At 44.1% G+C, this 21,635-nt stretch overlaps 1 protein-coding gene across 1 annotated transcript in view; it reads left to right on the forward strand.

Annotated features, from left to right (window-relative positions):
• The window catches only part of LOC149366789 (uncharacterized), a 126,261-nt gene extending 118,304 nt beyond the window's left edge, over positions 1 to 7,957 (forward strand). The window contains exons 29-32 of the mRNA XM_089571796.1: positions 1,933 to 2,058; positions 2,737 to 2,888; positions 5,883 to 6,018; positions 7,839 to 7,957. Coding sequence (XP_089427922.1) covers positions 1,933 to 2,058; positions 2,737 to 2,888; positions 5,883 to 6,018; positions 7,839 to 7,913 — 489 coding nt within the window. The 3' untranslated portion in view covers positions 7,914 to 7,957. The remainder of the gene's footprint in view (positions 1 to 1,932; positions 2,059 to 2,736; positions 2,889 to 5,882; positions 6,019 to 7,838) is intronic.
• Positions 7,958 to 21,635: the final 13,678 nt, after the last annotated feature.

Here is a 21,635-nt window from a genome sequence, read left to right on the forward strand (position 1 = left end):
TGTTTTTGTCATAGTTTATTAGACGTGGCTACTTGTACTTAAACGATGCACTCTGAATAAAACTATCGTTAGTCAGCGCTGTGTCTCGTTCTTTCTTCCCTCGTGTTTGTGCTAGTTTACTGCATTTTCCTAGAATGTCTTACGAACTCGCCAACCAGTACACGTAATGTGTTTCATAACTTGTTACTCACTGCAAATGTATGTGCTAGCTGAGCTCAGTTTACACAGCTTTTGAAAAATATCACCTTTTCTATTGTTGTTTTGAGCATTGTCGATAATAGACATTCATTCGTACCTCTACCAATTTCCGGACTCGTACTTTGTTCCTCACTTTGACACTCTATGAACGTGAACGTGAAAAAATTCACGGGGCACTTTGACTGTCTAAAGTGGGTAGAGGCGGAAGCGTTTTCCGCACCACCTTCGCTGTTTCTGTGGCACTGGTGGCGTCACATATATTTGAGTACTAATTACTAAGTGATGGCAAATCACTAATTAATTGTTAATTACTAATTAATGCCTAAATACTAATTAATTGCTAATTAATTACGCTTAAGCTTCGCCTTTAGGAGTGGAACGCGACAGCGCGTTGTAGCGCTGCCAGGGAGTCCATCGAACGCCACCACCTGTTCGGCGCGATGCCTTGCCCTTTGAACGCAACGCTTTTTGAGGAAAGGAAATGGCGCAGTAATTCTCTGTCATCTCGGCGGACACCTGAACCGAACCGTAGAGGAAGGGAGGTGGGAGTGAAAGAAGATAGATAAAGAGGAGCCGTAATGAAGAAAATGAAAATTGTATTTGAGGAAAGGAAATTACGCAGTAACTGTCTCACATATCTCGGTGGACACCCGTCAAAATTCAGGGGGCACTTATTTGACCTAAAGTGTGGTCACTGATGTGTGGTTAAGATGTTAAGCTTCGCCCCTAAGAGTGGAACGCGACAGCGTCTTGCAACGCTGCCAAGGAGTCCATAGAACGTCATCGCCCATTCGGTTCTACGCCTTGCTCGTCGGTAAATTGGTTTCTGAGGAAAGGAAATGTATCTGTCTCTCATTTGTCGGTGGACACCTAAACCTCGCCGGAAGGGAATGGAGGAGGATTAGAGTGAGTGAAGACACCGTATTCACTAGACGCGCCTTTGTTCATTCCGAACCATCGAACTGGCATGGCGGAGTGGATAGCGTGCTCGTCTCTCACGCCGAAGACCGGGGTTCGATTCCTGAGCTCGACCAATTTCTTAATCGATTTTATTTATTTATATGGCCTGACTAGTAAAGCTAATTAGGCTAATTGGGTAATTAAGCAATTAACTAAGCTCAGTCCCACTTACTTGGAGCATCACTATACGATCCCTTCAATTGGTTGTATGGTTACTAGCCAAAGTGCAATTGGCCCCGTTGAAATTCGCGCACTGTGACGTCACGACCGTTTCCACCAATTGAAAAGCGTGACATTTTCTGTCGACAACTGCTGCTTACAACGATGAGACATTAAAGGCTTCCGCCTTAAAATATATTTGGCGAGAACTTTTTTTTTCTTCCAATTCCGGACTTAGTGTATCCTTTAGAGTCTGGAGAAAGCACAGACGAGAACGCTTCTCTAGGTGTCAGTTTGAATTCTCAGACCTGACCTCTCCCTATACAAAACTTCTATTGGAGCATATCTTTCGGCTGAAATCTCACCCTGTTGTTCACAAGATAAACATTCACAAACTTGACAATGCAGTGGTCAGTTTTCATCTCGAATTTAGAGAAGACATTTGCTCCAAGCACACTCGGTGGCACTTCACTTTCAGGGGTTCTCAACTCATACGATCATTACTACGCATGTACAGGTATAGTAAGCTCACTAAAACATACAGAAGTTCTCCGGGATAATTGTTGGCCGTGGTAGGCTTCTGTGAATAACAGTAGCTTTTAATTATTCCACCAGACCTTCCCTCAATTTTGGCCAAACCTGAAGAGCACGGTTCGTTATGGAAACGTCTTAGTTGAGCATACTGACGCTCAAGACTTCCAGGACCTCCTCGTCAGGACATTCAAAGTAACCGAGGGCTCGGTAAGTAAGTGGCATCATGAATGCTGCTGCCACAAAGTCTGTTTATGAATTTATATAGCTTAGTGAACCTGACTGGTTATTAGTAAAAAAGGCTTCACTACAGCGAGTACTTATAACTGAGGTCTTCAACGAGCAAGACTACCGGCTTTCAGTGTAGCTCTAACGGAGAACTGGTGAAATTGAGTTAACTGACAGATTTCAGTGGCGTGTTCTTGAAGTCAAAAAGTAGGATACTTACTGATGTGGTATTTTCATTATGCGTAAGTGTGCCAGGAACGAAAATTTCTTTATCTAAGAAATTCAGCCTGCACTATTCATTCAAACATTCCTAACCGGTCGCAATTTCTTTAATAGTTGAAAAATGAATGTTGTCAAACGAAGCGTATGCGTAATCACAGGTGATTGAACAAGAATAAATACAAGAAGCGAAGGTTCTTAAGAAATCATGATGGATGGTACAACATATGCATGTTCGCTGTTGGTCTTGATTATACTGACCAGAAACAAACTACTAGCATCTGGACATTCCGTATTGTGCATGACACGCCGCTGGACATTACAGGGTTAACGGCTTAATTCAGCCGCTGTAATTGCTCAATTAAGAGGATGACTTTCCTTTTCAGCATTACCGCGCTTCCTCATAAAAATATTTAGTCACACTACATGCTTTCATTTCAGGGACCTGCTCGCATCCTGAAGCAGTTTCACTCGCAGACGTGGAAAAGATCGCGTAGCATACCAAGCTCCTGCACAGAGGTCCTCGAAATTCTCCAGCATGTTGACAGCTGGCAGATACAGGCCAAAGGCGGGACGGTCGTGGTGCAGTGCCCGTAAGTACTCGGCTGTGGATCGGAAGCGAAATGCAGCAAATGACTGTGTCTAAATTCTACTATAGATGTTACTTCGTTATTTCGTAGATGTGTTTCGTTATTTTGATCCAAAGCCCTTTGCTAGGTTTCCCAGGTCGAGCGAGTTGGTAAATTTGTGACAAAAATTTGAACCCTAGCCCAAGCGGTAGAGGCGGTACGAAGAACTCAGTACATAAGCGTTGACGTGCAACTGATCTCTTTTCTCTGAAAAAATTAAAAATGGAAACGTTTTTTTCTGGTCTGCACTTTGTCCCTTTTTTCCTGCATCGCAATGGGCACACTAATCGGCACTGAGATCTTCTAGATTTTAATTTACTAATGAATCAGCGCTGCAGTTGTGTTTTTATACTCTGGGCTTCAGAATCAGAATCATGTTTACTTAACCCTTTGTGGGTTCACCTATAATTTCCGTAACATAGAGAAAAACACTACACATTTTTCGGGTCTAGGCATCTTCAGAAATGATATGGAAGAAGTTTCAGAACAATAGCGGCAATAGTTTAATCAAAAAAAGTGGGACGCATGTGTCCCATTGGCACATGCTGTCCTTTTGAAAAAGTGGGACAACACTGTCCCATTGACTCACGCGAGTACCAAGCTGTGGTTAGTTCTGTCATTGTTTGTGGAAGGGGCCGAAGCAGGTTGCACACAGGGGTACATTACACACACCACACACAAACTTCGTGTGCGTTTCACTCCCGGAGGTGGCACACCACCTACATCTTCGCCTGTTTGGCACTTTCCGTGGGTTGTGCCCATTACCTGCAAACCTTACTTCGTCCGCAATTCCGACCATTTTTTTGTAATAAGAGGGTGCACCTTGGCCAGACGGTCATATCCCTGTTCTCCTCTTTTTTTCTTTCGTTGTGTCATTCACATGAAGCGAGTTCATAATTTGCTGAAATCGTTTCAAGGACATCAGCTTTGAAATTTCTTCACAATGAAAGAGAGGGTCACGGCTCCAATACTGGTACAGGTGGTGCCCTGGGCACACGCTCATCAACAGCAGTGCACCAAAATATGCTCGTAACTCTTCTTTTGTCAGAACTTGCCACTTCCTTGGGTACTTCTTTGCACCGAAGAGGTTCGTCTGCTCAACTATAAATTCAATCATCTCATCATCAAAATAGAGTGTGAATGCATCAACTGCGCGTGCTGGCGCCTTTGGGGAGGTTTGAGAATCCCATGTCTTTGGGCTTTGAACTGTATTTAGCGGTTCATTTGTCGTCCATGCACTGCCGACCTCCTCCTCTTCTGGCTCACTCTCTCCACCTTGATCCAGCAGGAGCGCATTCCGTTTCCTCCTGAAACTTTTTTTTGAAGGAGTAGACCGCCGTTGGCGCTTGCTCATTGATGGACCAGCTTCGATTTCGTCGTCTTCAAAGCTCGAATCCGACGGCGCTAGCTCAGGGACAAAGTCGTCCTCGCTGCTTTGGGCCTCGTCTTCGCTAGTCTCAGACTCGTCAGGCAAACTGAAGTAGAGCGCCAGCGCTTCATCCCGCGTAAGCGAGCCCCCTGCGAATTCGTAAACGATACGAAACTTAGAATTATCAACATCGACAGCTTACTTCGTTAGTCGTAGCATACTTTCAGCATTCTGTGTGCAAAAATTATGCCCCTGGAGCGCGCCCTTCACGTTCGCTTAGTGTTTTCGATCCCGTCAATCCGGCTCTGGCGCTCATAGAGACCTCTTTTTCGGGCACTCTGCGATTCTGACTACCTAATAAATCGTTTAGGGCATGCACCAAGTATTTCCCTTGAAGGACAGAAAAGGAAAAACTTACCATTCATCTCGAAATCTTTTTGGGCGCGAACAAGCGGAAGCAATTTTTCCGGCATGAATCTTCACAAAGGAAAAAGTTCAGCTTTAAATGCTGGTGGTGCCATCTACAGGAAAAACTAAAACTTAGTGGCACAAGCGTTGTCAAAGACTCAAGATAGATGGCGCGACAAGACTGTTGCCCAGAAATTCACCCGTTGCCGCGTACGGAGGTTTTTCGTGAGAGTAAAAAGCGGGACCCATCTGTCCCGTTATCCCATAAAGGGATGACGATGTTGGGTGCGCGGACATTAAGCCAGGGAAAGCGCTTGACAAGGTCAACGCACCCCACAGAAGCATTGCAGTGGTACACAACATGACAGTACTTTGACAGAAAAACAACAAAAACAACAGATCTGGCATTAGCTGTGCACCAGTTCGGACTCCTTTTTATTTTACGTGGGAGAGTGTAGCCCCAGACTCGATAACCATAATTTGTTCGAATCCTAAGTACAAACCATTTGAATGTCATTTGTATGGTGTACTTTCGCTCTTTGCATTGTAATCCTTCGCACTGTAATCGTCTAACTTACGTTGGTAGCATTACTGATATTGGGCAAGTGTTCTGTGACAGTGCAACAAGCACTTTTTATTTATTTGATGATTGTTGTCATTCAACTATCCGGACCCATACCTAAAACCGAGAGTATTCTTAGCATATCTGAAAGTTTCGAAAGACCTTGTAAACTGAATGGCATTCTGGAGCTTCCGGTTTGTGAGTTGTTATTAGGGGCCGCGGTGTAGTTTATGCGACAATTTACTATAAAAGCGTTCCCGTAATAAGTAGCTAGCATTCAAACCTTGGCTCTGAATACTGGTAATGCAGAAGTGTATTTCGTTTGCATTCACGGACTCCTAAAAATGCTTTCCAGCTAAAGGGCTTTTTATAATATGAGCATGCTTTTGTTATTGATTAATCTGAAATCTATTGTGAATAAGTTTCGTTTTGAATGAGAGCAAGAAATGTAAAATACTGTATTAAATAGACAACTAAAGCAAGCATTATCTCTAGTATATGCAGAGCAGAGCATCTAAAATATTGTAGAGATTCTAGTAAACAGGTGCTTAAAAATATTTGTTTAGAAAATACTTTCCATTCATAACTTTTCGGTTGTTAATGCTTCTCTTTGCACAAGGGACGGATGCCTGCACTGCGGGCTCTACTGCGTGTGTGCTGCAATCTGCGAGCAACTGAAGCTGGAACAGGAGCTGGACGTATTTCGGTCGGTGCAAAACGTCCGCACCAGTCGTCCAGAATTCATCGTCGATTCAGTAAGGAGATAGCAAGCGGTTCTTTCACTCTTCTTTAAGTTTAAGAATTTCATAGAAAGGCGTATTCTCCTTGTGTTGTGCCGGAAAGAATATTTTATCGCCTAAGTTCGAGCCCGCATCAGTTCCTAGCATGGGCCACTCATTTGCTTTGCCACTTGATGCCAATCCTGAGCTATTTCTGCGACCCCAATGGTAGCAAAATGTGGATGACACATAATGATGAGGATATGCGTGCAGTGTCCGTATAGCCATACGTAAATAAAAGTGTGCGCGCTGAGCACCGTAGCATACAGCAAGGGCTACAGCACAAAGGAGAACAATTTCAATTTGAGCAAGGAACATGGTATGCAGGTCATAATCATCTTCAAAACCAAATCGGAAAACGCAATAGAAAATTTTCTCTCGTCACAACCAATTTTCTGTAACGATTTTGATTAAAAACTCGTAGTAACAACAGATTTTCGTAGTAACAATCAAATTTTTGCGTACTTCCTACAGAAAAATACTACAAAACCACAGGTTACCGACAAGTAATACAGAAAAACAAAAGTTCTTCAGAAAAAAAAAAATTGTCATTCTGCAGGACTGCGAAATATTTTGTCATATTTTCACACGACTCTGTCGTTTTTTTTTACTGGTATCCGTCATTCAAAAGTAAAAATGCTTCCTGCATTAACATGATATCTAAATTACCCTATGCTAACCCTATGCTAACCTGGCTCGCCCTATTCCAGTATGCCTGCTAGGATATTAGGTTCATACTAGATTCTACTGCGTAAAGCTACGTTTCTTTTTCATCTGTATATTTTTTTCCTGGAAACCAAGCTAGTGTATAAGTATAAAAAGCCAGCGAAATGACAATGCAGCATACTGATACGTATTTCCCAACAAAATATTCTAATTCTTTTCGCCAACGAACGATTCGCCTCAACTGTCGGCTTTGTGATTCATAACATATAGTACGAGTAAATTAACAGCACTTATGTTCTCATTAATATGACTAAAAGCAATTGCATTATAACAGGAAGTTTCCAGTTTGAGTTGAGTTGAGTTGAGTTTAATGGCGCAAAAGCAACTAAGGCTATCATGCGCCAAGCTCAGGGTATAAAATTTTTTTTATGTAGATGTTATACAAAAGTCGAAATGAACGGCGGTGTAAAGGGCCTAAAAAGTTAATTCATGCAACCTAGTAAAAACGTAAGACAAAAGTTTAGAAGTGACGTATGGTAAAAGCTTTAAAGAGGGTCGGACACCTCAGCAGCCATCCTTGGCTGGGCAAGGATCTCGAGGTTCCCACCCGATGGAATAGGGACCTCAGCCGTCTTCTCAGGAATGAGAAAGTGGCTGAGGTGTTTAAAAATCAAGTAAGGCAAGATGAGGTGTGTCAATGAATTGTAAAGCGCGGGGTTAAATGCATGTTTCTAAGTTTGCAGTTTGTGTTTGGAACTGTTTGTGTGTCTTTTCTGTGCTGCATGAAAGCAAAATATTGCGATGGACGTTTAAAAGTTTGCTGACCGTGACACAGCATGGCGGTTTTTTCACAACCGCGTGCTATGTTACCAGAAACAAAACAAAGCAAAATGGCTTTACCCCATAAGTGAGTCGGCGAACTGTGTTTTCTCTGTAATTTCCCTGAACCGATATTTTTATCCATCCCCATTTCTTCAGCCTTTATAAACTTTTTACTTGATCGGATATCTAAGGTATGCACAGGGTTGGACACTTTTTTGGAAACTTTTGCTGTCATAGGTACAAATAATGCTTTTGCTGTCAGGTACAAATTATGTTCCCTCTTTTCTTTCTTATCCTATATTTTGCAGGAGCAATACACGTTTTGCTACGACCTGGCGCTCAGCTTTCTGGACACTTTTAGCGCCTACTCAAACTTTCAGTGAAGATTGTTCCGCTGTGTTATTATCAAGTTCGTTTTGTATCGTCAAGGATGGAAAGACTCGTTGGAAGACTTTGACGTATCCGGAGAGTTTTAAATAAAGTGTTGGTTTGTTTTTATTCGGCCTCTCCAATTGTTTTGCTTGTCACTACTAGAGAATGGCGATTCCTTACATTTCCGGTTTGGATGAGTGCCAAATTTTTAACAGTGGAAACGTTTGCTGTATGGTAAAGTGTCAACCAATAAAAGGGAAAACGATGTCAGTGGTAGCTAGTAGAGGTCTGAGGCTAAGATTGCCGTGCGTCGCCGATGACCTTCAAGGCTTGGCCAAAATCAAACCTTCAGTTCATAAGCTTGTAAAACCGGTGGATGGTCAGTGGTCAGACCAATAGTCAAGCAATTGTACAGGTCACGGTGGAAGCCATCTCAAGGTCAAGTCAAGGTCAAGTCGGGAACGTCGCGGTCACGTCAAGGCTAACCAAAATTTGGTCACGTGATTAACTTTGGCGTTCCTAAACGCGGCGTTTACGTGATAGAGCAGGACGTGACGCCATCTCTAGCCGAGTACAAGACGGAAGTAGCGCGGGGCACAGAGTGCGCATGTGACGTTCTCGTGCTAGGCCGTGACGTCTGGGTCTGCAGCAGCGGCACGCCTTCACACGAATAGCACATGTGCTCACGTGCTAGGCCGTGACGTCACGCGTTCTGGCGAGCATAAAAAAGTTAGTGGTGCTTTAGCTTTGATTAAAACGAGTGAGGAGTGGTAGCTTCACTATGGTTTAGCCTGGAAAAAAGCAAACAAATGCCCAACAAGCAGCATAACAAGACTTTGCCAGGCTAAAACATCCTGACGCTGCCGCTTCTCACTCAGATTAACCAAAGCTTAAGCACGGTTAATATTTTTACCCGAAACCTTCGCTTAAGAATTATTCCAAAGGCGTCACACGACTACGCGTTACACCAAACTCATTTCAGCCTGCTTCGAGAATTTTTTTAAAACTAATTAAAGGATTCTGAAAATCTAACTCCTTTCCCATAAAATAAAACAATATAAAGCGTCTGTGATTTCTTTATTATAAATCATGAGTGCACGAGTGCCATGGTGTTTCGGCAAATGGGAAAATCAGTACCTCTGATCCCATGAATATTGTAAGGTACTGCAAGTATGGTGTTCACAAAAACGCTCCTGATGGCACAGATCGTGTAGAAGGCGAACTCAAAAAATGGCAATTCTGGCGCTTATTTTAAGTTCATTCGACGTGACGGCAGGCAGTTCTTTTTTCGCCTGTAGCTACATTCACTCAACCACATTTGCAGAAATTGGAGAGGTGCAATACTTTTTATGTTTTGTTGGCGTGGAGGACAGCGGGCGGAGAAGAAAGGAAGAGCGGTGTTTTACCCTCGTGCCTACTATGGGCAGCTATGATTCTACTCGGAATACCTTCGTTGGATTGCGAAGTGTTTGCTTATATTTATTTGCACGCGCCATAAATTGTTTTATCATATCGCAGAGACATTAAGTGTTAAGTGATTATTCCACTCGCTAGCGCCAGTGTGCCGTGCACATATATTACGCGCTGCAAATACAGTCCCAATGCGGTTGAAACACTAAAGATCTCTCGCTCTTCTGCCTCACTTAAACAAAACCAGCCTTATTGTCAGTTTAGCAATGCCACAAAACGCCAAGCTGCCAGGAAGCGTTTAGAAGCACTGCATGGTAGAAGCTGCATCACCTCCATACGCAGAGCACAGTATGGCAACGGTGCTGGGTTTTAGGCATGCTTCATATGGGGCACCACCAGCAAGGAAAGATGGCGGCGACCAGGCATCGCATCTGAAAGCTCCAGCTGAGGAGTGCTCCCAGGCCCAAAAGACATTCCACAAAGGATGGTCGGGAGGGGGCTGCTTTTGTATGTGTGTCGAAAGGCGCTGACAAAAATCTCCGTCACGTCTTGGGGTGGGAGTCATGATCGTACTTGCCGGACAACAGGATTGTCTCTCTCCTGTGGCTGCGACACGGTGCGACTGCCGTTTCGTTGAGCGCTGTGATTGCCTGAATAGGCGCGCTCTCTGCCTTCTTGTGGAACCACTTTGAGGCTAGACTGTGATGTCCAGTCTTTATAATTTATAATAAGCATGACATGACAATTTCTGCTGGCAAATGTTTTGTTACGTGCTGAGTATATTCTGCCAATTTTTATTTGCCAACATGGTTTGGTTTGGTTTAAGAGGTTTAACGTCCCAAAGCAACTCAGGCTATGAGAGACGCCGTAGTGATGGGCTCCGAAAATTTCGACCACCTGCGGTTCTTTAGCATCCGCTGACATCGCACAGTACAAGGGCCTCTAGAATTTCGCTTCCATAGAAATTCGACCGCAGCGGCCGGGATCGAACCCACGTCTTTCGGGTCAGCAGCCGAGCACCATAACCACTGAGCCACTGCGGCAGTTTTTTTTTTCAACATAAAAAGAGCAAAGGAAGAGGACGTTATCAAGGGTTGTTGGAGTCATCCAGGTTCGATGACAAGAGAAGATGTACTTTAGTCCAGAAAATGCTCTCTCGATGCTGCCTTGTGCAGTCGGCACAGCCAGTGCTACTGTATCTAGTGAATGCGCCTCTGGGCGCCGCAACTTCTCCCCCTCCAAAAATTCTAAAACGATCGAGACTTTGCTCATTCCGGATACCTTTTCAAATGCGTCGAGCAGGTTGGGTACGTACCACCGTGTTGCGTACTTCTTCGATTTTGAGAGAACTGTCGGTGTCTCCAAGTTCTTGCAGGCAGTCTTCCCTTTCCATAACAAACGCTTCAACCTCATTGCCAGGTTGTAAGCTCTAAGAGGGAGATTCTGCTGTCATGTTCAGCGGCATTTGATTGCCGTCAGCGATTCTACGAAGCCGCTTCCGTGTGGTGACCAAATGCTGTTTTGCACTGCACCTTTCCTCGGTGGTCAAGGTAATTTGATATCGAGGATCAAGATAAATGGCTGAACAAAACAAATCTGTCCCCAACAAATGCTTCTCGTGCCTTTTCATGGCGTCTGCTTTGTTTCTCCCTACCGAGGTGGCAATTTTGGACACCTCAGCATTTCAACCAAACACCATAGAAATCACCTGCTGTCATTTGTTGCCTGTGTAGTTCAACAGTGGCTTTTTCAGCTCGCACCAAAGCGGTTACCATGTTTGTTTTTATTCCGTGCTAGTCTTCATTTTCCAAATCGAGCTCATATTCGTTGCTAAAACAGTCGCTGTAGAATTCTTGAAGTTCCAGCCGCCGTTAAAGCATGAGGTTTGTAGACATTCACCCCCAGCAAACCACAAACGTCCCAGAGATGTCCGGATTAAGTATTAATGTCTATGTACCGACTCATAATCTCTGAGACGTCCTATTTAAAAAACCTTTTTTTGTCGTGGAAAAGCTGGAGACATACCCACGATATATATCTGCTTTAACCTGGACTCCTCATAGATATTACTTGTCACATCCTGGGAATGAGAGAGATATAATTTAAGAATTCCACTTTTTTCAATCATTCAATATTTCGTGTTCCCTTACTGCATTTAAAGTTGAAAATCGCTGTTAACAAATTGGAGGCATGGCCAGCACTGTCTGTATTTTTGTGTGTGTTTTTGTGCTCGCTTCACCATGACATTATCCTAACTAAAAAGAAAAAGATATATTGGAAGTAGTAAAGACAAATCTGAATGTACATCCATCAGGTTTCTGACTCAATTGGACGCAGTTGGTTTGAGATGTCAGTCACTTTGCTGAATATTCGGATTGTTCCTTCATTACTATTCATACTTTAAATTTATACCTTGCGCTACAGCCAGCGCAAGATATCTCAGCTTAAGGTGCGAGGCCACACTGAAAAACTTTTTTTAATCAGCAGCCAGGACTTCAATAACCAGTTTTTTTCTGATTAAGCATGTTTTATTCAACTTACTCAGATTTTAAAGAACAAAAAATGCTTTTGCATTTGTGTAGCTCAATGTGTTACCTCATCTTTCTTGAGAGGAAAGTTCTTGAGCCCCACTTTTTATCATCACCAGCCTATGTCCACTGCTGGCCGAAAATTTCTCCAATTAACCCTGTCCTGTGCCAGCGGCGGCCATCTTATCCTAGCAAATTTCCGAACATCAACTGCCCACCCGACCAAATCCTCTCTGCTGTGCTTGCTTTCTCTCTGAATTCAGCCCATTACCCTTAACGATAATTGGTTATCATGCCTTCACGTTACATGCACTGCCCATGCCTGTTTTTTTTATTTCCACTAGGATGTTTCTAAGTTAATAGCGTTGTAGCTGAAATAACAAAGCAAGCATGGTCAAGGAAAAAACGCAATTGTGTTTTTTTTTTCATAGAGCATACGCAGTTTCGTAAAGTATGGGTTGCAAGCATCCATGCTTTCCTTGCTGGATTACAAAAATATAAGGTCTTCATCTCACTGCCCCTTGAAATTTCTTCCCGTGAGACTCCGCTGGCTTTGTGAATATAATGCCATCGGCATTATAATGCTCTTTCAACGCAAGGCTGTTTGCATCATGTTAGCATTATCACAGCATGCTATAGCAAAAGCCTCTTGGCAAGAGATGACCCTAGGAACAGTGGGATGAGGATGTCAATAATTTTTGCAATGCAGAATTTTGTCGTTATTACAACTGCAGTATTCAATACAAATGATTGGTCTATGTATAGTCATATTCTCTATATATAGATGTCTAGACTACATAGACTGGGCATACTTACACCATGCACAAATATCTGGCAAATGTCAAACTAGATGTTGGCACTACGTACTATACCTCGGACTGGACACTAATTTTGGTGTTGTCGCAGATTTTTGGTAAACGGTACTGAAATGGATGTCTGGTGGAGGTGTCTAATGTCCAGCGGAGATATCTCGCTGATGTCCATATGACGTTTTATGGTTTACTGGGCCGACTTCGGCAGTCTTTCTTCAAATCTAACTTGCCGATAAGGAACAACACCACCGGAGTTTGCAGTTTTTTATCATATGTTGAGTACTTTAATAACGAGCTACTTGGCCATTGAGGATTTCAAGGCATCGTGTACCGCGAGCTGTAGTGTATGAACAGCCCACCTCATACCCTGAAGGATTGGTCCGTCATCTGAAAGCACTGTAGTTTATGAAGAAAAGGAGCTCAGAAGTGCTTACGGGGGTTTTGCTGGAAAATTAGTGCAAAGTGGAATTGTTAAGAAATCGGTTACTCAGGTGAACACTGCGCGAAAGTCAAGAACGAGAAACGACGGACGGGCGAGCAGAACAAGTCTTAACTTCTGTCGTTCCTCTTGTGCTGTTCGCTCAGAAACGCGACAGTCTACGTAATTCAATCAAACGTCTTCAAGTTGCCTGCTGTGCCTATTGCCAGTGGAGGAAGGCTTACCCGGAAAGACTGTGATAGTAATGATGACCGCTTGTTTGTGGCCTGGTTCTTATTTTGCATCTGAATGTGGTACGCATGTCGTTTCGACGCTGAATGTTCGTGGAAAAAAGTAGGTTTTGAAATCATGTAAATATTACCGGTACCTGACCACAGGGTCAAAGGTGTTCATTCCAAAAATTTTTGATTACGTACTTGTACAGAGTTGATTAAAACCACAAATACAGCACTTCCGGCGAGCACAATTTTATTTCAAAACTGTTTTCCTCATTTAAAAAATTCGTCAAATTTGAAGCGCTTCATTGCAGAAGCGGGCATTCCGAACGGCCGGCAAATGAAAGAGCCTTCCCATTCGGTGGTGACTTGGAGGGCCCAGTTATCCGATACTGTATTGGCCATCGTATTGTTTGAACGTCCACAGCTCCTTCTGGGTTGTGTTTTCTCCAGAGCGATGAAAAGGCAGCCAAAAGAGAAAACCGTCTCTAGGAGCCTCGAGCAAAGTCAAACTTCCGGCAGCTACTGTCGACGCAGTAGAGGCAGCCCATACATTGCCAGCCGCGCCTCAGGTCGCATGGCTGGATAATCGGTGGCACTCATGCATATTCCGGTGACGCCATCCCACGGGCTACGATTGCAGTAACAGCCGGGAGCACACTCTCCCCCAACTCCGGACAAATCACACAGCTTGAAAGAGCAACAAATAAAGAAAAAAGAGCGCTCATCATTTATCTGTGACCAGGATCAGAAAAACAGCAAATAACTTTTTATTTACAAAAGTGCCATTGTACGAGCATTCTGCATTGAAAGTATATTCGTAAAATTAGTTAAGCAGTATGCAGAGAGGAAACAATTTCTTTTTAGGGAATTCAGGCGCTGTACATTTCTTTAATGATCTATCAACTCGAATGGGAGCCCAGCTCGTGTCTTACAGCTGCTGCACATGCATCTTTACCTGCATGACAACGCAGCTCTGCGCGTCTCAACGCCATGTTTTATGTCTTCGGGAATTAAACAAAAGCAACAGCAAACTGGCCTGCGTTATCTTGAGGCTAGCGTGATGAAAGAAAAGCGTAATATGTGACGCATTTTGACGCCATGCCAGATGGCGCGGCGAGCGCGCAGCGTCTAAAGTCCGGACCTTAGCAGCGTCCACCACCTGCGGCGGTTGCTAGGCAACGGCTCAAAGTCGGTCTCTGTGCTCCTCGGAGCACCGGCACAGCGAAATCGCAAGTTCGTGGCCACTGTAGCTTTCGCTACGAAATCCTTCACTACCCCTAGACAAATACATGACACCACTTCCTCAGGTATGTTTATTTTATTAACGCAGAGGGCGCAAGCGACGTATAGCACTAACTGGGTAGGGAAAATGGCAGGCCGCGTTATCCTCCCTGCTACTGTTAGTCGGATAGCTCACAATTTCAAATGCTAGTACAAAAATAGTAGGCCTTGTTTTCCTGCAAGTTTCACAAATACTATGCCTTTGAAATCGTTGAGTTCTAAAACATGATAAGTAACCTTGAAATAGGAAAAAGTGGCGTTGTTGATATATGGGGTGACATTCGACGGTAAGGGAGCTTCTAGTAAGATAATTCGTAGCACTCAAAGCAAGCAAGCCTAAATTCGATCCAAATCTGAGTGGGACGTCTGCTATGTTACTATGTATGCTATCCTGTTCAGCAGAATCTAGAACACCCCAACGAATGCCCAGTCGCACTCCCAGGTTCAAAACTGACGCCCACCGTGTCTTGATTCTGAATTATCGGACGAAGTACAGGTTTTTCTTCAAACGCACATTGTCAGAGCTTGTTTTCCGTCTCTCTTGTACGGTTTATTTTTAGCTACTTTTTCTAATTTGCATAAGTGGTTCATTCTGTATTTATTAAAGAGGAATATTTTTACCTGCCGCTGCCGAAAAGATATGAAGTGTCGTATAATATTTATAAAAATAAAGTGCTTTCTCCATTCGAGGATGCCTATGTGGATACCTTAGACCTCAAATGGAAGCCTCCGGAATGCGGCAGCAGCGAGATTTTTCGCAAGAACGTTAATTACGAATATACAGCACTTTCTAATCGTTCAAATGAAGAAAGAAATTGCAGCACAGAAGCAATCAGGGCAGTACCATCTTTGATACGTTAATGCGAATCTATGAGAAGAGTGTTCATGAGTGAAGAAGGCACCAGCTTTTCAAAAGGCCGCATTCTCATCATATGAAGGTTGATTGAATGTAAAGCAGTGCGGTTCTCGGCATTTAAATAAAAACAAACACTGTGTTTCATTTTTAATTGATTAGCTACCTTAGCAAGTGGTCGGATCCTTAGAAAGGAAGGCGGTTTGTCCAATTCGGTGATGATGATGAATTTTTATGGCTCGAGGGCATCTGCGGCTAAAGAGCGCCAGCGCCGTGCACAAGGTAGATTCGCTTGCTTAAGGGGGGAGGGGGGGGGTGAAAGACCTATTTCCCAAGCATTTCACCCTGAATAAGCCGAGCACTAGGGGAAGCTTGTACCGATTGCATTATTAGTGGGTACCCGGCGGCGCTGGGGATCGAACCCCCAGCCTCCCGCATGCGAGACAGGTGCTCAGCCACTTCCCCACCGCTGCGGTCAGGCGCATTTCAAAGAAAAACGCAAAAGCAAAATAACAATACGAGTAGTAATACTGCGACAATTAAAATAAAGCAAATTTCCATAAAAAGAAGACTTGAATCGTTATAAATACCAATTACGCTATAAATTAACGACTGTAATAAGGAGTAGTAAACAACGACAAAATGAAACGACAAAACTAAAACAACAATGAAGGAATAACATTAATATTATTGCAGCCGCCGCGGTGGTTCAGTGGTTATGGGGCTCGGCTGCTCACCCGAAAGACGCGGGTTCGATACCGGCTGTGGCGGTCGAATTTCCACTGAGGCGAAATTCTAGAGGCCCATATACAGTGTGACGTCAACGGACTATAAAGAAGAGCAGGTGACTGAAATTTCCGGAGCCCTTCATTATGGCGTCCCTAATAGCCTGAGTCACTTTGGGACGTTAAACTGACCTTCACCAATGTTGTACAAAAAATAGAGAACTTTAATAGACAAGTAAAAAGCAGCCAAAATCAAACTACGAAAATTAGCGAAGGGCCGTTTGCATTATAAGGGTGTCATATTCCGTAAAACAATGATTCGCCTCCATGATTGAGTCTGCATCATCGACAGGAGCGGCGCGTTCACATTTCGAAAAAAGTTTTCAAAACTGGGGGCAAACGAATTCTTTATCAACACAGTTCAAAAGCCTTTAAGTGGATTAACTATGCAAACTACTTTTCAAGAGCCTCAATTTCGCCCGGCCCTAAACGAGCTGAGTAATACTGAGGCATGAGCGTTTGGACACTCATCGGAGACACCGCACTTTTACGTCATTCATGACGTTCTCGAAAATCTGAGTAGTATGAACGACATACAGGTGACAGTTCGTGTTGGAAGACGTAGTCTGCCTCGGCTAACGGGCTCTCCGAGAGTAACTGATCATCGCATAAATGAGAACATCGGAATACCTTAGCGATAAGAGCGGCCCTTTACGGTGCATTATACCAAGTCCATTATGGGACAAAACACTTCGCGCATATACATGTCCTGACAGCTCGACGGGACTTCTTGCCGGCAAATGGGGCTTTACAGAGCACTGACAGGGTGCGAAATGCATTGGGTTTGGTCTCAGCGGGTGGGGTATGTAGGCAGGAAGGAGAAAATGACATTTTTCCACTCGTACGTGCTGCAGGTAACATATTCAGGGGCGAAGCTCAGGCATGCTGCACTGGTCTCGCAGCCTAGGCGCGGATTCTGCGCCATTACGTTCATCTCTCCGGTGTTTTTTTCGGCGAGCCGTCCTTGGACGGCGACCACTCTTAGGAACACCAGCATCCTCGACAATATCCCGGGCAGTGCTGAAGGATCTCGCTTGTGCCTGACGTCCTGAGGGGCAGTCGTTGCACGAGGGTCGACTGTCTTGGGAAGCATCGCCAATGCTAACCCTACCCCCTATAAGCCTGAATAGTGCTATTCAAGGCCATGGTTGACCTCTCTGTCATTTCTGCGTTGAGAATTCTGTTTCAGCAACATTTCAACGATTGACTTGCGCGTGCTCTGTATTCGGTGCATAGGACACTATCCGAACAACCGCTCTCATTAGCCTTCAACCTTCGCCAGTGCCACTAACCATTATGGCTGCATGTCAGAATGCGGCGATTCCATGTGGCGATTCCGTGTGGCGATTCCGCGTTAACTGGATGCCCAGTGTGTTTCCGTAAAGCCGTCCGCAAAGCAGACGCGCAGTGACATCGTTGCGAGAATGGCACCTCGGCGGGAGGCCTGCTTTTATGCGGATTTGTGCAATGTTCCAATTTACAGACCTTTCCCCGCTGAAAATGAGAAGGCGGGAAATGGAGCATACATTGGACAAAAAAAAAGAGATGTTCTTCTACAAAAAGGTCGTCCAAAAGACAAAAGAGAGATGTTCTTCTATAGAAAGGTCGTCCAAAAAGATGTTAGATCTTGATGAGATAATCGAAATTGCCCTCAATAAAAAAAGGCCTGGCAGCCGTTCAACCGTTTGTTTTTTTTGGATTGCTTTTATTTATGTTCCTGAGCAGAAGTTATGAATCGTTGGTGAAGGTGGCACCAAGAACGAAAAGTGCGCGTGAGCAGTTCGACAGCACACCGCGTAAAAACATGAACTGCCGACTTCAAGCATTTAGCCTTGTCCTTACGTCACCAATGATGTTCTGTAGTGCTGCAACTTCTTACGGTAAGCTTTGTGGCCGGCTTAATGTATTTGGCCACTGAAAATGTGCTGTACAGCGGTTTAAAGTGACCACATGTAATCTCTGTCAGCTTCTTTACAAGTCTTTTTTCCCAAACAAAAGTTCTCGTTCCCGGAAGACACTCTCGTATTATTCGAAAAAACCAAAAAAGGCAAGTTCCTCTTTCTGTGTTAACTCAGGAATGTTTCCAGCAGACAACAAGATGACTCAGGGAGGGGTGCCCAAAGGGTACATGGGTTGACTATCACCCATTTTTCAGTAAGATAGAGGGTGAAGGGGATAGTCCAGCCCCTTGCTTTTCCAGCATGACTAGTTTCTGGCCATTCTTCAGGCTTCAGCCTTGAAGAGCGACTCGCAAATGTGAATGCCCCGTAAATAGACGCCTGCCGTTTTTCGTTTCCGCGAAGACCGCGACAGTGTCACCCGGGATGGAGAGCTTTCACGGGAAAAGAAACCTTGCAAAGAAGGTGGCTTATAAATTTCCGCAAGTGCTTCATAACATCTGCAGCAGTAGTGTCTTTGCAAAATGCGATGCAGTTCTGTTCCAGCTTCCACATGACAGTACAGGAAAGAAGATGGAAAAAATAGCTAGACAGGAATTGCAGCTGGCACATGGGACGACAATTCACGAAGCAACTTCACTACAAACGTAATGATGACATGCTACATCTAGTATCTATTGCTTTCAGGTTGAACTGATAATCGATTCTGAGCAACCATGGCTGCGTTGCAGTCCCGACGGCAGTGTAACATCGGGCGGCACATTTCAACTTATTGAAATTAAGTGCCCTTACAGTCTAAGGAACAAGTGTCTGATTGACCCAGACAAAGAAATCAGCTGTGTGCCATACATCCATTATGTGAATTGGCACTCAATGTTGCGTAAAACCTATTCGTAATACACGCAGATAATGATAATGCTGTATGTCCTGAGATTTGGCACTGCTTTACTCTATGTGTATTGTCCTCAGAGAAGCATAGCTGTAACAATCAAAAAGGACGAAGCAGTTCTTGCCGAGTACATACCAAAGTTAGATTACTTTTATTTCAGCTATTTCCTGAAAGCACGGATTGAATGAATGGCCAACGGCATTTTGAAAATAATGTACAAAGCTCCACCTGTCCTTTCATGCTATCGCTACCGCTGAATATCTCTGTCTGCAAACTGAACGAGAGTTGCATCCACCTTTTGCCCCCACCTTTCGCCCCCTCTGTTAACCAGATGGCGCCATGTGCTCTCCCCAAACTGCTGCGCACGGAGCCCATAGCCGATTTCATGAGCAGGTCTAACCGCTGGACCGCAGCTGCCGTTATGTTTTTCGAAGATATCGCTCCCTGTCAAAACGAACGGCGTGGGTGAGCGCAAGCAAGTGGGCGCGGTGCTCGTTGCAGGCTGATCCTTCTTCGCTCCAGTTAACTTTGAAATGCGATACGATTGGCACATCTGCACATCCCGGGAGCGCTCTTTGGCACGCGCTTGCGCTTTGTAGGCACCACTGAGCGTGATAATGCAATCAAAATTCAAATGACGCAGATATTAAGAAAAAATTCAGGGGGGCACTTTGCTGACCTAAAGTGCGGTGAGGCGATAGCCTTAACGTAGGGTTGCTGTTTGTGTCACTGATGCGTTGTTAAGATGTTACGCTTTGCCTCTAAGAGTGGAACGTGACAGCGTCTTGAAACGCTGCCAGGGAGTCCACAAAACGTCATCGCCCGTTCGGCTCTACGCCTTGCTCGTCGGTAAATTGGTTTTTGAGGAAAGGAAATGTACCTGTCTCGCATATCTGGGTGGACACCTGAATCTCGCCGTAACGGGAAGGGAGGAAGATGAGGAGGAGTGAGCGAGGACACCGTATTCACTAGACGCGCCTTTGTTCATTGCAAACCGGTGAGCTGGCACGGTGGAGTGGTTAGCATGGTCGTCTCGCACTCCGGAGACCCTGGTTCGATTTCGCAACTTAACCAATTTCGTACTCGGTTTTATTTGTTTATGTGGTCGCACTAGAAAGGTTATTTAGGTAATTGCTTAAATATTATTACACAATTAGTCATTAATTGTCATGCATATATCATAGAATGACTTAAATCGTGTTCCTATATGTTTAGAATGCCATCAATTAGGTAACGATTAGCATATGCACATATAAGGGACGTAACCGAAACGCAGACACCGTAATTTCCGTCGCCCCGGCAGAGCCATAATAAAAGCAGCGGGCTGTTGCATTAATCGTTGTTTGAATAATGTCTTTCTCGATCACCCCTGTTCGAACTCACCACGTTCAAGAAGCACGCGAACACATACAAATAATGCTGCTTACTCATGGCGTATGGTGTTCAGTTTAGACGAACTTCCCCACCGCACTAAAACGATCACAACGAATAGAGCACGCGCATCAAATCCATCCCGCACGTGAAAGAAGCCATCTTAAAGGTACACACTGCTAGACGGAAACGTTCTTTGCAAACTTGTAAACTTGCGACCTTTGAAAATGTTCACTGCGAGAGATTCATGCGAGCTTTCGGAGACAAGAAATCTAGTTAACTTTCCGTCGCCGAAAGTGTAGTCTCAGAAAAGTACGTAATTTGAATAATCAGGTAGAACACCAGGTTTTAGCGAAACTTGCCATTATGATCGATAACAGAAACGTCGTACTGAGATCTTTGTCCCTTAAGTTCTGATATTTTTTATGTCTAGCCCCCATACTAGCAATAACAAAAGCAAATCAGGTCCCATTTATTAGAGTCATGCCCTATGACCCAACTGGAAAGGCTTTTCGTTTGATCTGTGCTAAGTAATAAGTCCCATTATTTTAATGCGCTATGTTTCGTGAGGAAAAAACGAAAAGCAAAGGACAAACGAAATGAAACCAAGGGGATGTCGCACATCCCTAGGAGTGCATTACCCAACTGCACTTGATATCGAACATCGATTAGCCACTTTCGTGAGTTTTCTTTGTGTCGCAGTGGCCGTCCTAAGAGGCGAGCGCTCGGCACCAGAGACTTCATTTTTTAACGATTCATTTTTTGATTACTTTATTTTTCCTTTATCTCGAGCACCTGTGAAGTCAGGGTCTACCGCCAGCAAGCAATCTCTTTCCCCGCCTCCTGTAAAAATATAGCCTCTCGACTCTAGAAAGCAATTTACGTAACGTATTCTTAAATCGATACTTATAAATGCGATGCTGTTTCATATTCCTACTTTGCGCACACACATCTTCCAATGAAGCGAGTAAAAAAAAAGACATTGCATATAGGCTACTCCTATTCGTACCTCAAGCTGGTGTCAATATCTTAGGAAGACAGTTTAGCCAAAGGCCCCTCAAAGTTCATTTTTAGCCAAAATGGAGACAAAAGTGCCCTAAAGAAGCATCATTCGAACTCCGTTTTGGAAAAACGAGCACCTTTCAATATAGGTTGCCGTTATGGGGAACTTTTTTTATTCAGTGTCCGAAGGCTTCGCAGTTTTTCACCGAGAGCTTTGTTTGTGTCACTCTCCCTTCATTCTTCGCTA

This window comes from Amblyomma mixtum, chromosome 1, assembly GCF_055824585.1.
Source record: "Amblyomma mixtum isolate Tamu chromosome 1, ASM5582458v1, whole genome shotgun sequence".
Lineage (NCBI taxonomy): Eukaryota > Metazoa > Arthropoda > Arachnida > Ixodida > Ixodidae > Amblyomma > Amblyomma mixtum.